Source organism: Cervus canadensis, chromosome X (genome assembly GCF_019320065.1).
Source record: "Cervus canadensis isolate Bull #8, Minnesota chromosome X, ASM1932006v1, whole genome shotgun sequence".
Lineage (NCBI taxonomy): Eukaryota > Metazoa > Chordata > Mammalia > Artiodactyla > Cervidae > Cervus > Cervus canadensis.
The window spans coordinates 119,455,264-119,471,399 of record NC_057419.1 but is presented as its reverse complement, the minus strand read 5'-3'; the positions used below and the strand labels follow the sequence as shown (position 1 = coordinate 119,471,399).

The 16,136-nt window shown below is 39.3% G+C and overlaps 1 protein-coding gene across 2 annotated transcripts in view; it reads left to right on the top strand.

Annotated features, from left to right (window-relative positions):
- The window catches only part of OCRL (OCRL inositol polyphosphate-5-phosphatase), a 48,952-nt gene that overhangs the window by 16,237 nt on the left and 16,579 nt on the right, over positions 1–16,136 (top strand). For both annotated transcript variants that reach the window (XM_043458666.1, XM_043458665.1), the window contains exons 6-16: positions 40–129; positions 841–961; positions 1,050–1,211; positions 2,542–2,643; positions 3,157–3,271; positions 4,351–4,467; positions 4,574–4,761; positions 6,731–6,842; positions 8,368–8,477; positions 11,176–11,311; positions 15,920–16,030. In XM_043458666.1, the coding sequence (XP_043314601.1) occupies positions 40–129; positions 841–961; positions 1,050–1,211; positions 2,542–2,643; positions 3,157–3,271; positions 4,351–4,467; positions 4,574–4,761; positions 6,731–6,842; positions 8,368–8,477; positions 11,176–11,311; positions 15,920–16,030 (1,364 nt within the window). The remainder of the gene's footprint in view (positions 1–39; positions 130–840; positions 962–1,049; positions 1,212–2,541; positions 2,644–3,156; positions 3,272–4,350; positions 4,468–4,573; positions 4,762–6,730; positions 6,843–8,367; positions 8,478–11,175; positions 11,312–15,919; positions 16,031–16,136) is intronic.

Genomic DNA, 16,136 nt, shown 5'->3' with positions numbered 1-16,136 from the left:
TGGAATGGTTGTTCCATTCTATGACCCCTATCTCTCCAGCTCAGTCACAGCTTCTTGTTCCAGACCAAAAGGAGTCATCCAGCTGGTACCAGAAATTAGACACTAAGGACAACTCTTCTGTTTTTTCAGGTACTGAAAAGATTCTTTTTTTTTCCCCTGGTTGCTATGAAGATTGCAGAGTCAGTAGATTTTATCTGGGCAGATAAGATAGTGTGGAGTGATGTCAATGTCAGATACCTTCTCCTATGGAGTGGTTTTGGAGTCTGTACTCACCACCTCATGTTCACTCCTAGTACTTTCTGTGGCACATTAGCTCTTTCGGAGCCAGCTTAGCAGAGGGGTGAAAAATGCAGACTCCAGGGGCAGACTGCCTGGGTTTGAATCACAGTTCTCTGACTTCCTAGTTGTATGACCTTGGTCAAGTTACTTTGACATCTCTGAGCTTCTGTTTCTTTTCTGTAACTTAGGAAGATTTTTTTAATAGCACCTATCTTATGGGGTCTTTGTGACAATTAAATGCGATAGTGATGTAATCCCTAATTATCAACCAGGCATTGTACTAAAGTCTTCTATAAATACTCGCTCTTTTAGTCACGTTCCAAGTTAATGTAACTTACTAGTTATGTTTATCATTCTAGTTAATATGTCAGTGGTTCAGGGACAGATGTGCTTCTTCCCCCATCTACGTTATCACTGTTCATATACCTTTCTGTTTGGTAACGCCGCTGAGCAAATAGCGGTCAGACCAAAACCGCTGACCAAAGCAAAGTCCTATCTATCCTGAACAAGTTGGATGTTATCTTCCCCCCTCCCTTTGACTCTGGGTTCTGCATCCTTCAGGGCTTCTTGGATTTGAGGATAATTTTTCATCTATGAATTTGGACAAGAAAATCAATTTGCAGAATCAGCCTATAGGGGTTCACCGGGAACCTCCACCCCCACCCCCTTCAGTGAATAGAATGTAAGTCCTGTGTTGAAACAGATTTCCCATGTGTGAGACTTCCCTGGTAAAGGCAGTTTCACTTCTGAATTGTTCATTTATTTGCTAGGCTTCCACGTGAAAAAGAAGCTTCTAACAAGGAACCCCCCAAAGTGACCAATACCATGCGGAAGCTCTTTGTACCAAACACCCAGTCTGGACAGCGGGAGGGTCTCATCAAACACATCCTGGCAAAGCGAGAAAAAGAATATGTCAACATTCAGACTTTCAGGTTAGTCTCTCTTCTACTTATGAAGGTGAAACATTAGTTACATCAGTTGGTATAGCAAAAAATGTTCTTTTGGTATTTAAGATATTAGTGTAATTAGCTTATTTCAGAATAAAAGCATAATAAAAAAGAATGGTGAGCTGATTCAAGCGCCTGTCTTTATGCGGTCAGTAACCTACATATCCACAATAATGCAAATGCTAATTTGCATTTTTTTCTAATTTTTAATTAGAAAATTTTTTTTCTAATTTCTAATTTTTCTAATTTCAATTGCATTGATTTTCTAATTACTAATAACACCACATCTACTAATACTATCCACTCTTAGAGAATGAAGTCAAGCTCACATGTACTAGAGAATTGTCTCCTAGCACATTCCATAAGCAGGTGTGTTTATCTATCTGACCTGCTGAATTTCTTCTTGCCAGTATCGGCAAATTAAGTCCACCATTACCACTAGACCTTAATTTTCATTTTCCTACTTTGGTAAGTTAACTAAAGGAAGTTCACCCAGTCGTCTTGATTGGGAGGCCTATCTTGGATTCTTTCCTCTATTGTATTTTTCATTTCATCTTTACTTGTTGATATCCTGTTTTTTGGATTCACCGTGTGTGGCGTGTGGAGTGGTGTAGTGTGGCATGTATCTCGATGTGCAGAGCAGCAACACTTTTCTTTGTTATTTGCGAACAGCATGTACCCTTTTAGTCCAAGATTCCAGTCCCATCTGCTATCCCACTATGCCTCATTTATTCTAATTCAGTCATGACTATATCCCCATGCTGAAGCCTCCAGTTCTTCAGATTCTCCAGGATGCTTATATTTGTATGTAAACAGTTAAGACAGTCATGAGTTTTCCCTTCTGCTTTCCCCCTTAATACTATATCTGTCTCAACAGAATTTCCTCCACAGATGTCCTTGTAATCCTTCAAGAAGTGAGTTTTTGGATTTAACTATGGTTCCTTATGGAACAGTTATCCATATTAGACATCCTTACAGCATGAAGATACCTCTTTCCCATCCAGAAGTTCTCCCTTCAAATATGTTTGGATGGAATGTAAGAGGAAGGAAATGTGGTAGAGCCATTAAATTTGTGTTTATTAAATAGAAACTTGATTCCTTTCTGTAGGTTTACCTGATGTGAAATTTAGAGAGAATAAGCCCACTGCCTTTGCGTTCTACAGGCAAGAAGGGGTTTTTGGTATGTGTGGCAAAGCAGCTTGAGAAATTACACTGGCTTATTGTAAATATACACTTGTATAGAAGTAATGAGAGAACTTTCTTTAGTTCACACTTTACCTTTGTTTCTAAATTATTTTTTGGTATTATGTATTAGATTTTTTGTTGGAACGTGGAACGTGAATGGCCAGTCTCCAGATAGTGGGTTAGAACCTTGGCTGAACTGTGATCTGAATCCTCCTGATATCTACTGCATTGGGTAAAATACATGTCTGGAATTTCATTTTGGCTATATGTTTGGTGTTACCTTATGTGACATTTTGCCCTTTTTTCCCCACTGTTTGTAGAAACCTACTGTAGACTATATATGAGAACTAACTTGTGGGTCAAATTTGTGAGATCATAAAGGAACAGATACCTAAAATAGTGTGAGGAAGCATCTAGTCCTCTCAAAACGCATAGAAAACTATATTCTTCATAGAAACTGACATCTGAGGTTAATTCTTATAGTGACTATTCCTAGGATATATGAGCAAAGCTCTGTTACCCCTTATGGAAGTTTTTTTGTTTTGCTTGGCCTATGCATATACTTGTGGGGGGGTCTTTTGAAAAGAAAACTACTTGTCCTTACTGATCACTTGAATCAGTGGAGCAGTTCTCTAAAATTCCTCTCTCCCACATTCCTTTTTTCACCTAATGTCTCGGAAAATGGGACAGGAGGTAATCAGAGATAATTATGGGATGTAGATCTCACATCCTCTTGTTTTCTCAGATTCCAAGAGCTGGACTTGAGCACAGAAGCCTTTTTCTACTTTGAATCTGTGAAAGAACAAGAGTGGTCCTTGGCGGTAGAGAGGAGTTTGCATTCCAAAGCCAAGTATAAGAAAGTAAGCCGCATTTAATTATCTTTTTTAGTATATGACTAAATACCAATCACTGGAAGTTACTCTGTTTATAGTTTGTTCCAAAAGAATGGATTAATTGAATTCTCCCCCATGTGTAATACCAGATAGGGCAGACTAATGCTTTTCATTCCTGTTTCCTAGAAAAAAAATTCCCTAAGCTTCTCGATTCTATAGTTTCATTGCTTGGCTAAGTTTTAAGAGAAAGGAAGAATTTTACTGTACTCATAACAATTAACTCAAATGACATATAAGTGATTTTTTGCAATAAGAATTTAAGATTGAAATTGTTTGCTTACACGGTCAGAACTGGATGCTTTACAGAAAAGCAGTTTGAAGCATGTGGGTGCATTGGGTAAGCTTTGGAACTGGAGCAAGAACAGGAGTGTTGTGGAATTTAAATGAGTTTAAAACTTGGTTGTAAGTTAAGAGTAGAGTTGACTTTAACAAGGTGACCCAATTTGTTGGTCTTTAGAAGGCACATAGTAGAGGCTACCAAGAGAGTTATTTTAGTTATGCAGCTACCATACCAAGCCCTTCAAAAGGAGTCATCTGTCTGAGTAATTTTCATCTGCATCTTCTTACACCTGATATAGGTGATAAGACTCCTGAAGTTGTTATTCCTCTCATATAGACTAATATATATTTCAGACATATTTCTAGTTCACAAAGAAGTCAATAGGATTGTTATACATTTTATTAGGATATTGTAAATCAGAAACCAGGAAGGAGAGCCAAAAGGAACAAGCTGGCATAGAGACTTTGTCTTTATTATTCAAATTTTTAATACTGCTTACTCATGGTAGGCTAAAACGTGATTAAAATAATGAATCTAGAGCTGAGGGTACTCGTTGTCCCTGAAGACTTTTACTGGTCAGAGCCAGATTAGAGCTTTCCTGGAAAATTTTTGTTTCCTCTTTGTGAGGTCCATTGGGAAATTAGAGGATTTAGATTCAAATTGAGGCATGATTATATCTTCTTGGTGGAAAATTACTTGTGGGAAGTTAGATCTGTGCAAAGAGTGGTATTAGCACAAACCTCTTCTAATTCCCTGGAACTTAAAGGTTCAACTAGTCCGCCTTGTTGGGATGATGCTCCTGATATTTGCCAGAAAGGATCAGCTGCGATATATCCGTGATGTTGCTACAGAAACAGTTGGAACTGGAATCATGGGAAAGATGGTGAGTTACTTTGGAGTTGAGCTTGGTTATGATTTCATGTCCATATGAAGTTCAGGTGCTCATTGTGTCTTTTGTACTAACTGTAAATAATTACTCTTGCTAACAGGGAAACAAAGGTGGGGTAGCTGTGAGGTTTGTATTTCACAACACTACCTTTTGCATTGTCAATTCCCACCTGGCTGCCCACGTGGAAGAGTTTGAGAGAAGGAATCAAGATTATAAGGACATCTGCGCACGAATGAGTTTTGTGGTCCCAAATCAGACCCTCCCACAACTGAACATCATGAAACATGAGTGAGTGGTTAAGTCTTCTTTAGCCTTTGAGTAGTGGAGCTGAGAAGAGACTAACCATGATGAGAAACTATAGAAATGTGCATAGTGAGAGATTACTGTTAAGGGATTGGGTTCACAAAGAAGAGGAAGGTTTTGAGGACTAGCAGATGCAGTGAGTCAGAGAAATTAGATTTGCTCTCAGAGGAAAGGTTAGTTCTATCAGCGGTCATCTGAGTAGTGGTGGAGGGAGTCTGTCAGTTGTAATCAGTTTTCATTATTTTTTATTATAAAATAGAAATGTTTATCATAAATATAATAAAAGGTGAAAGGGAAAAAAAATCCATCATTTTTTATCTCTGCTTTCCCCAGCCAGTCCCTCCCTCCAGAGAAAACCATTGTGGACAATTCAGTGTGTATCCTTCTAGATCTCTGCTGTGCAGTATGGCAGTCCAGTAGCCATAGGTGGCTATTGGGCACTTGAAAGTAACTAGTTCAAATTGAGATGTGTGGTGAGCATAGACTATACACTGAAATTATGGGGAAAAATGTAAACTATCTCAGTTTTTAAAATACTGATTACATGTTGAAATGACAAAAGTTTGGATATATTGAGTTGAATGTAATTTGTTATTAAAGTTATTTTCACTTGTTTCTTTCATTTCTTATATTCAGCTACTAAAAAATTTTAAATTACATTTGTGGTGTGCGTCCTATTTCTTCTGAATAGTGCAGTTCTAGACTTTTATCTCTGCACATGCACACACATATTCATATAGGGCTGTATTATCCTACATTTTGTGAATTATTTTCCAAGCCAGTAAACATAGATCTACATTATTCTTTTCACCGACTGTGAATCATTCAGAAAAGGGGCCGTGGTGACTTAAAGACACCAATGGTTAATATGAAAGGTTAGTGAATAATGGGACTTAATAAGAACAGACACAAAAATCACTTGAGGAATGGATTGTTAGTAGAAAATAGCTGTAAGGAAATTAACACTAGTAATTGAAATTCTGAGAGGGTGATAAGACTTGGAATAAGTGGTTTGGGATAGGAATTAGCAGGAAAACAAAAGATAATTTGAGGGTTATTAGAATCAATAGAGAGTGGGGTAATTGAAGAAAGAGTAGGGCAAGATAGTGATGTTGGTCTGTTCCATATTGTCTCAACATTTAGGATCGTACGGAATTCTGCTTCACAGTGGTAAAGCAAGGCCTTGACATCAGTGGGCATAAAATTGACCTGAAATTCCATAAATTTATTTACCTGGGATTCCTTAAACTTCATGTTGCATCAAAGATTGGCGAGGAGACCCATTTAGAATTTGAAATAACTTGTTTTGGTGCAGTCATTTCAGGGTCTCCCCTGTGGGGCTCTAAGCATACCTGGGGGTCTGTTGCTGTGATTGGGAGCCTGTGGCCCCTGTGGGCTGCCAGTCTCCTTCCTTCCTGGGACTTGGACTGTGGTTCCCGGGCAGGGGTAGATAGACTGGCGACAGCAGAAAGCCCTGGACCTCTGTTTGCTAGTGGGCCCTGCCCAAGAGAGATGTCATTCAGACTGTGCAGACCCTCATGGAGAGCCGGTAGAACATCAGGGCTCGCAGAGGCAGAAAACGTTCAGATTCTCTTCCCCTAGAGACCTGGCAAGCAGCCAGGTGAAATTTTGAAGCTAGTCCAGCAAATAAACTACATGCTTCTCTGAGGCAGTTAACTCCTTGGCTCCCAAGTCCCACACACACCCCATATTTCTCCATCTTTGTTCCTCATGCATGCACTGTCCGTCCTCCCACCTCTTTTCTCATCCCCTTGTCCCTCTCAGGCGTTGATAGTACTCATCCCCAAAGGATAGTTAGCACTCAAACCCCTTGTCAGATAATGATAAATGAATGCTTATCAGTAACCTACCCATTTTCCTTCTCTGCATTCTCCTCTCATTGACTTTCATGCTAATTACTACTACTCTTACTCATATATTTCTTGATCCTCAGTGTCGTCATCTGGTTGGGAGATTTGAACTACAGGCTTTGCATGCCTGATGCCAGTGAAGTGAAGAGTCTTATTAACAAGAATGACCTTCAGAGACTCTTGAAATTTGACCAGGTAAGTAAAATTTTATCTTATAGGTACTTTCTTACATAGCAGATAAAATTGTTTTAAGCCCCATGGGAAGTGTGTCTTAATCTAGAAGTAGATGGAAAGGTCTCATTGTCTTGGGAAAACATTGTGACTAGTGAAGCAGTGAATACACACAAGGTTTTTACAAAGTACTTGGATGGGAGGAGGGGAGATAATATTAGTGATAAATAGTCAATGTAACATTTATTCATTAAGTCTTTATCAAGAAGAGATTTCAGAGATTTGTGTAAATGAGTTGGAGAATGGGTGGGGTTAATTGGAAAACACTTCCTGGAGGAAGCAGGCCTTCAGCTATGTTGATGTGGTTTGGCAGATGGAACAGGGAAAGCTGCTCTATGATTACTTGGCAGGCTCAGCAACAGCTTGGAGGTAAAAGAGGGAGGCCCTATGAGGGGATTGGGGAGCACAGAAGAGAAGTTTGTCTGGGACAAATAGCACAAACTGCGGTCTAATGGGAACTGATGGAGAAGTTGGGACTAGCTGCTTTATAGATGTTAAAACTTGTCAGGGAAGCATTGATATGGTAGCATTTATATAAAACGATTTTGAGGAACCTGGTTTTCTGGCAATTTGCCTCAGAACCTGGCACAGGACTTGAATTTTTTAGTTCAGCATATGGATACTGCTGCTAAAAGTGAATGCTTCTTATTGAGGGGAAAAAATGTTTCAAGTTGATTTGAATGTCTATTTTTTTAATGTCTTTAAATCTTAATATGAGGCTTTTAACCTTCAGATATGGTCAGAATTCCAATGTTTTGCAGTAGAATGGTTTTTATAGTGAGCCTATCTTCACCCTGTCTACCTTCACATTGAGGTTGGCTGGCTAACTTCTTTGCATTTTTTCCTCTGTCCTACCTCCAAAGGGGGTACAATTGGAATCTTTTGTAATTCTGGTAAAATACTTGAGTGAGGATAACTTTCAAAATGATCTCTAACTCTTTACTGAATTTGGCTTTTGGAGTTATGCAGTCAACATTTGTGTGCTTTTTAAAAAAAGCTGTACTCAAACTATTATATATAGGATAAACAAGATCCTAGTGTATAACATGGGAAACTATATTCAATATCCTGTTATTAACCATAATGGAAAAGAATATGAAAAAGAATATATGTATAATTGAGTCATTTTCTATACAGCAGAAATTAAGAAAACATTGTAAATCAGCTATGCTTCAATAAATTTTAAGAAAAACATGCTAACTTCAGGGAACTTATGATTATTCAGGTTTCATTTTTCCATTGTACCCTGACCACCATTAGCAATAAAAAATTAGTGACATGCTTGTATGAGCATCCTGTCTGTGGGTGAGTTTAGATGCTGTGGGAATGTCAAAATTTAATTCATAAGGCACGGAAATATTATCTATGTACTCTGACAATTGCAAAAGATGTAGAAACTAGATGCATAGAAAAATAGCTGATCAACCTGATTATCACTTCTATTAAGATGGTGTTACCCTGCTTATATGATACATTTTTCTATCTCTAGCTAAATATTCAACGCACACAGAAAAAAGCTTTTGCTGACTTCATGGAAGGGGAAATCAAGTTTATCCCCACATATAAGTATGATTCTAAAACAGACCGCTGGGATTCCAGGTAAAATAACAAGAACCTCATTATGGAATAGGTTAAGACCTAATCTTACTTCTGTCCCTCTGAATTGCTGAGGGATTGGGAAGTTTTGGGGTCTTCCCAGAAGCAGAGATAAAAACATAGTGGCTCAGTGCTCTTAGAGAAGAGTTTTTAATCCCTGTGCACTCACATGTGAGCTCACCTTACTTGCTTGTGCTTCTGCTCAGTTGCTCAGTTGTGGCCGATTCTTTGCGACTCCACCAGGCTCCTCTGTCCATGGGGTTTCCAAGGAAAGAATACTGGACCCTATATGCAAAACAGAAAAAGAGACACAGATGTACAGAACAGACTTTTGGACTCTGTGGGAAAAGGCGAGGGTGGGATGTTTCGAGAGAACAGCATCGAAACATGTATATTATCAAGGGTGAAACAGATCACCAGCCCAGGTTGGATGCATGAGACAAGTGCTCGGGGCTGGTGCACTGGGAAGACCCAGAGGGATGGGATGGGGAGGGAGGTGGGAGGGGGGATCGGGATGGGGAACACATGTAAATACATGGCTGATTCATGTCAATGTATGGCAAAAACCACTACAATATTGTTAAGTAATTAGCCTCCAACTCATAAAAATAAATGGAAAAAAAAAATAAATAAGAAAGAATATTGGAGTAGGTTGCCATTTCTCCTCTAGGGAGCTCACCGTAAGAGGGTGTGAACTGCTCTGAAGTTGGTTTTTTTTTTTTTTTTTTCATTTATATTTATTAGTTGGAGGCTAATTACTTTACAATAGTGTAGTGGTTTTTGTCATACATTGACAGGAATCAGCCATGGATTTACATGTATTCCCCATCCCGATCCCCCCTCCCACCTTCCTCTCCTCAAAGTTTTATGAGCTGCCTGCAACGCCTTATTCTCTCACCTCAGCAGACTCCTTATTTGATTTTTGCCTTCCTGATCTTGCCCCTATTTCCTTACCTAGTGCCCTGTTCTGCTTCTTTGCCCAAACTCTTTTTCAGCTCTTTAACTCGGGATACCAGAGGTGAAAACAAAGCAGCATGAAAGGTTCTTCCAGCACAGTGATTCTTGATCCTGAGTGTACATTAGATTCTTGTGTGTGTGTGCGCGTGCATGCACGGCTGTGTCTGTCTCTTTGCAACCCCACGGACTGTAGCCTGCCAGACTCCTCTGTCCATGGATTCTCCAGGCAAGAATACTGGAGTGGTTTGCCATTCCCTTCTCCAAGGGATCTTCCTGACCCAGGGATCAAACCTGCGTCTGCTGCATCCCCTGCGTTACAGGCAGATTCTTTACCACTGAGCCACCAGGGAAACCCTAGAATCTCTTGGGGGACTTCTAATAATCCCAGTGCCTGAGCCTGGCCGGCATGACTGCCAGAGGAAGCTGAGAATGCTGTCTAGTGGGGGGCTATTGGTTTCCTGATCACCCCTAGTAAAGTGCCCCTGTCAGTATGTGCCTGGTGGCTGTGTGTCTTCTTACTGTTTCTTCATTCACTATAGTTTCCTAGTTGTTTGAACCCAGAAGTTTGAAAGAAAAAGAAAATTCCCAGACATCATCAGCTTCTTTAGACTTGGAATGCCAGCGTGGGGAGGGAGGAGCCTGTCTCCCTGTCCTCTGAGGGAGGGAGCTGCTCAGCAAGTGAAAAGTGACTCTGACAGATCTTGTGCACGTTGCTTTGTTTCTTCCACTCGCCTGACTTGAGAGTCAACTGAAGAGCTACTGATATGAAATTTATTTGTGTCACCATCTGGATCAGGTGTACGGTGTTGCTTATTTTAATAGAATGATGAATAGGCTTTTTCCCCTTCCTTTGGTATTCTTATAGGCTGTTACCTGTTCAAACTTGCATGCTTAGATTTTTTAGTTCATCTTTATTAGAAGAAGCTCAACTTGTCCATAAAAGTCTAGGTTTAAAGAAATCTCTGCTATTACCCATCTCCATTGATTCAACCCAGTCTAGAAATATAGAATTGGATTTTTAGAGTTCATTTGTTGTCTATCTGTTGTGAAGTGTCATTGCAGTTGATAGAGCAAACAAAGAGGAAATATTCTGAATATAATCCTGCCCTTCTGAGGTTATTTTAAGAAGATGCTATTCTGCTTTCCCCTGGGGCAACATTATTGAAGATGTAAATCCTGACCTTAGGAGCACTGTTTATTCATTCCCTGATAGCTCAGTTGGTAAAGAATCCGCCTGCAATGCAGGAGACCTTGGTTTGATTCCTGGGTTGGGAAGATCCTCTGGAGAAGGGATAGGCTACCCACTCCAGTATTCTTGGGCTTCCCCTGTGGCTCAGCTGGTAAAGAATCTGCCTTCAATGCAGGAGACCTGGGTTTGATCCCTGGGTTGGGAAGATCCCCTGGAGAAGGGAAAGGCTACCCACTTAAGTATTCTGGCCTGGAGAATTCCATGGACTGTATAGTCCATGGGGTTGCAAAGAGTCGGACACGACTGAGCGACTTTCACTTCACTTCACTTCACTGAGCACCTGCTTTCATCAGATCTTGTGCTAGGGGCTGAGAATTCAGTGGCAAACAAGACAGTCCCTTCACAGAGCTTGCAATAGAGTAGGGAACAGTTGAAGTCGTTAGGAAAGGAGAAGCAGATAATAAGAGGGCCGAACTCAGGTCTGAACTAGTGTGGTAGATATTCCACTCTTGTGTGTTATGTTCTCCTTCTAATCCCTTGCTGTTTTTTTTGCAGTGGGAAATGTCGGGTGCCAGCCTGGTGTGACCGAATTCTCTGGAGAGGCATTAATGTTAATCAGCTTCATTACCGGAGTCACATGGAACTAAAAACCAGTGACCACAAGCCTGTTAGCGCCCTCTTCCATATTGGGGTAAACACTTGTTTGTTCACACAGTTGTTTGTGTGTTAAGTATATATTCTTAGGGCATTATTTAGACTCTGAATGGATCAGTAATTTGGTGAACCATAAATGTTTTCAATTCATAACCGAACAATCATTTGCAACATTGAGAAGTTAGAGCCCTTGACCCTCCTAAATGCTGTCCATGTGGCCTTTTAATGACACAGATGTTTCTCATGCTGCATAATGTCTGGGTAGCACCCTTCACCTCCTAAAGTTATTATACATAAAGAAGAGCTTGAAGCCAAGTTTTAAAGGATGATGAATAGCTTTGCATCAGAAAGCTAGTGAAAAGGGGAAGCACTGGGAGAGAGGTTCCTGGTGGAGGTCTGGGGACAGCAGAAGCAAAGAGGCACAGACTGGTCAGAATACATCATCTGTATGTAACCTTAAGAGGCATAAGTCCTGCTAACTAAGATACTGAAGTCTTCCCATCCTGGAGCATGGGTTTTTGTTGTTGTTTTTAAAATTTATTTTTTTATTGAAGGATAATTGCTTTACAGAATTTTGTTGTTTTCTGTCAAACCTCAACATGAATCAGCCATAGGTATACATGTATCCCCTCCCTTTTGAACCTCCCTCCCATCTCCCTCCCCACTCCACCCCTCTAGGTGGATACAGAGCCCCTGTTTGAGTTCCTGAGCCATACAGCAAATTCCCGTTGGCTATCTATTTTACACATGGTAATGTAAGTTTCCATGTTACTCTTTCCATACATCTCACCCTCTCCTCCCCTCTCAGGAGCACAGGTTTTAAATTTCTCTTTAACTCTGTTGCATCCTGGGCTGAAGTAATGGCCAATATTTGAATTGTTTTGTCTCTGTTGTCAGAGTAAAGTTTTTGTTTTCCTGTTGTATTTTCTAGGTGTGTATTATTAGTACACAGGTTATATTCTGGGATCTTGTTGACTTAATTTAGCACAGCTAGTACATATAGATTATTCCATGTAGATTTTCCAGACCTGAGGTCATATAATCTGACAGAATCTATATAGGGCAGTGCTTGATAGAATGGACCTTATAGCTAGGCTGCTTAAACTCATCCCAGCTCAAACTCTTTCTAAATGTAACCGTGGAAAATCTATGCAACATCCCTGTACTTCTGCTTCTTCCTCTATAAAATGGGGATAATGGTATATCCTCAAGAGGATTAATGAGTTCAGACATGCCAAGAGCACAGTAGGATGGATTTCTTTCCTCTGTGCATATGTAAATTTTTTTGACTTCTGGGATTGGTTCTCAGCAATATGTCTTATCCAGCTCCTGTCTTAGAGGGGAGTGATTTTGGAGCATTTCCTTTATGTAGAAATTTAATTCTTGGTCTTAGAATAGATTCTAAATTTTATTGAGTCAATCATGACTTGACTTTCATCCATTTTGATATTTTAAAATAATAATGAGTAATAATAGTATGTGTTTCTCAAGTAGTAACTAGTATGTAGCAGACACCGTGCTAGGCAATCTATACACATCTCATTTGCTCCTCACAACAATGCTTTGAGTTAAATATTTCTCATTGATCAGATGAGCAAGTGAAAAACCAGTGAGTTTAAATAAACTTCCTTAAAAAGCATTTAGCTAGAAGAAGAGCTGAGATTCAAATCTTAAGCCTGTCTAATTCCCAAACTTATAGATGATCTTTCCACTACCCCTGCAAGGCCTCCAGAGGTCCAGAGAACTTACTGAGTACATGTACCTTCAGATACTACTTTTTGCCCACTTCATTTCTAGCTTAGACTTGTAGACTGCCATGTTTTCTTCATTTGAGTTCTCTTAATCCATTTTTAGAAGAATATCTTCCTCCCAAACACTAACCTTTTTAGTTTCATCAGCTATGCTTAGCTTTTCTGTGTATATTTTTTTTTCAGAACCTCAGAATGTTTCTAATACTCCATACATATTAATTCAAACTCCCAGAAGGATATTTACAGGTTTTCCATGCTTTCTGTGTATTTTTGTGTATCTTTGATAAATTAGGCTCAGATGGTAAAGAATCCGCCTGCAAGGTAGGCGACCTGGGTTCAATCCCTGGGTTGGGAAGATCCCCTGGAGAAGGGAATGGCTACTCCTCCAGTATTATTGCCTGAAGTATCCCATGGACAGAAGAGCCTGACAGGCTATGGTCAATGTGGTCACAAAGAGTCAGACACAACTAAGCGACTAACACATACATATTAATGCAGAGCTCCCAGCAGGATATTTACAGTTTTTCCATGCTTTCTGTGTATATTTGTGTATCTGTAATAAAGGTCTACCTTTCTAGTTTTTAATACTTTTTAAATTACACAGAGATGCAAACATGTTTTCTCTTTAAAATAAAAATAAGCAAAATTCACAGGTAAAGCTGAGATCTTCAGCACCCGTTCTAGCCTCCACTCCCACTTTTGCCCAAGCCCCCACTCCTTAGCAAGGCCAACTACCCTTATGAGTTTCTTTTCTTTCTAGATCAGCACTCTCCAATAGATTTTCTGTGATGATGGAAATGTTCTAAATCTATCCTGTCCTGTCTAAATCTATCCAGCAGCTACTCGTTGCAGGTGGCTACTGACCACTTGAAGTGTGACTGAAAGAACAGAATTTTCGATTTGATTTAATTTGGAGTTATTTAAATGTAAATTTCCTTATGTGGCTACTGGCTGTTATATTGGTCGGCAGAGTTCTCAGTGTTTGCATTTGCTTTTCTGTTTACGCATACCCAATATGGTATTATTTGTGTGTTGCTGTGTATATATCATAAATGGTCTTATACTATATGTGTTGGTATACAACTTACTATTTTTTAATTCAGTGGTATATTCTAGAATGCTATCCATGTCTTTATATAAAGATCTAGCTCATTGTACTTAATTCTAATTTTGTTGGTAATTTTTTTTTCTAAAATGGGTGTGTCAAGTGGTGACATTCTGTGGTGACATTTTTCCCTTCATGTGCATTAAGGGTTTTGATCATGATAATGCTCTGAGAAGAGCTTTGATTTTATTGGGTAACCACCCCATATTTTGGACTCTTAGGTATGCTATGATTAGAGGCTTTAAGAACCACATTATGTTTCTTACCACCATTCGCATCAGTGACTGTTAACAAAGGGACCAAGTGCTCAGGGGCCAATTAACTTAAGACTTGCTGTGGGCTGGCTGAGATTAAGCTGAGATGGGGTTCCAACCCCTGCACTTGGCAATGGGATCTGTTGCATTAGTTCTCAGACTTTGGTGGATGTCAGAATTGCCTAAGAGCTTCAAAATGCATGGACCCTGTCCTCTGGAGATTTTGATCTATGGGCTGAGGCATCTGTGTTTTTAAGACCTACCCAAGTCACATACCTGGTATTTTGGAAAGGGTCTTATGCTAGAGGTTCAGTTGATTTCTTTGTACCTCAAGATTCTCAACAGTGAGAACAGTAATCCTTGCTTTGGTCACCTCACAGGTTGTTGTGAAAATAAGATGACATATGTAGAATACTTTTTGAAATAAAACTTGCAAAATGTTGAAAAATAACTTAAGAAGTATTAAATTCCTCTTGCCCTAACAATGGGTTACCCCTCAGTTCTCTAAGTATGGTTCAGATATGTAAAAACCTTTGAGATATTTGAGATATTTGGCTCAGCTTTATTTTTCATGCTTTCCTTACAGCCTCTACTGTATGCATCAATCTGTTTTTTTAAATTGAATTTGTAAAGTTTTCTATTCTGAAAAAGAAATCAGGATCTTAATAAGTGAAAAGGCTATGTTAATTTTGTTCATTTGGAGCATTGATTTGTATAAAGTTTTAACAGTAAAAAAAAGGCGCAGCTGTGTCAGGAAGCCGAAAATGCTGTGTCAGATGGGAGTTTTTTGATCTGTTAGTCAGAATGATTTGTTTGTCTATTGTCATGCTTTTACTCTGGGACATTTTGTATCGGCTGTTTTCTAAAATGTCCGTAGGGTCTATTTACTAACATACCTTTATCATCATATAATCTGAGCATCGATATTATGATTCTTAGCATTGTGCATAACAGCGAATAGAGTTAAATGCATTAGTAGTTATTTTCTGCTATTTCAGTGCTTCATGATCATTGTTGGAAACAGGTATGTTTTGACACTGTCAATTTGTATAATGGTGGAAATAATATTTAAGCACAGTCATCACATTTTCTCCTCCACTAAATTACTTAACAGTGGAGCAAAGAATATTCTTCCTAAATATTTATTGCCAAGCTTCTTAGCACAGAGGTGTAACTTTTCCAAGAAGTTAACCAATTAACCTTACCTCTACCTTGCAGTGTGTGATTCTGTAACATTTATTTAATTCCTGTTTGTTTTACTGACCTTTGAAAGATAGATAGACTCTTTGAGATATATGAGTTGAGAGCACAGAAAACTAAATAAGGATCTATCTGGTTTGGTTTTTTTTTTTTTTTTTTTTTCAGATTATAAGGTGTGAATGAAATGAGATTTCAGAAAGTGTTGGAGGAGGTTGTTTGCGCCACAGTTTATTTGAAATGATTGCTGTAATGACCGGTTTTAAGCTGTTAGGTAATCTCACAGGAAGATGAGCTGCGAGCATGCAAGACTGAAAAGAGGGTTCATTTTCTTTCAGGTGAAGGTTGTGGATGAACGGAGGTACCGGAAAGTGTTTGAAGATATTGTACGCATCATGGACAGAATGGAAAATGATTTCCTTCCTTCCTTAGAACTCAGCCGGAGAGAGGTGAGCATACCCAGTCCCCTGCCCATAGTGGTCAGCACAGGGGAAATTGTGTAACTAGCAGAGTTGTGAATACTGTGTGAACTGAGGGCAAAGTGCCTCTGTTCCA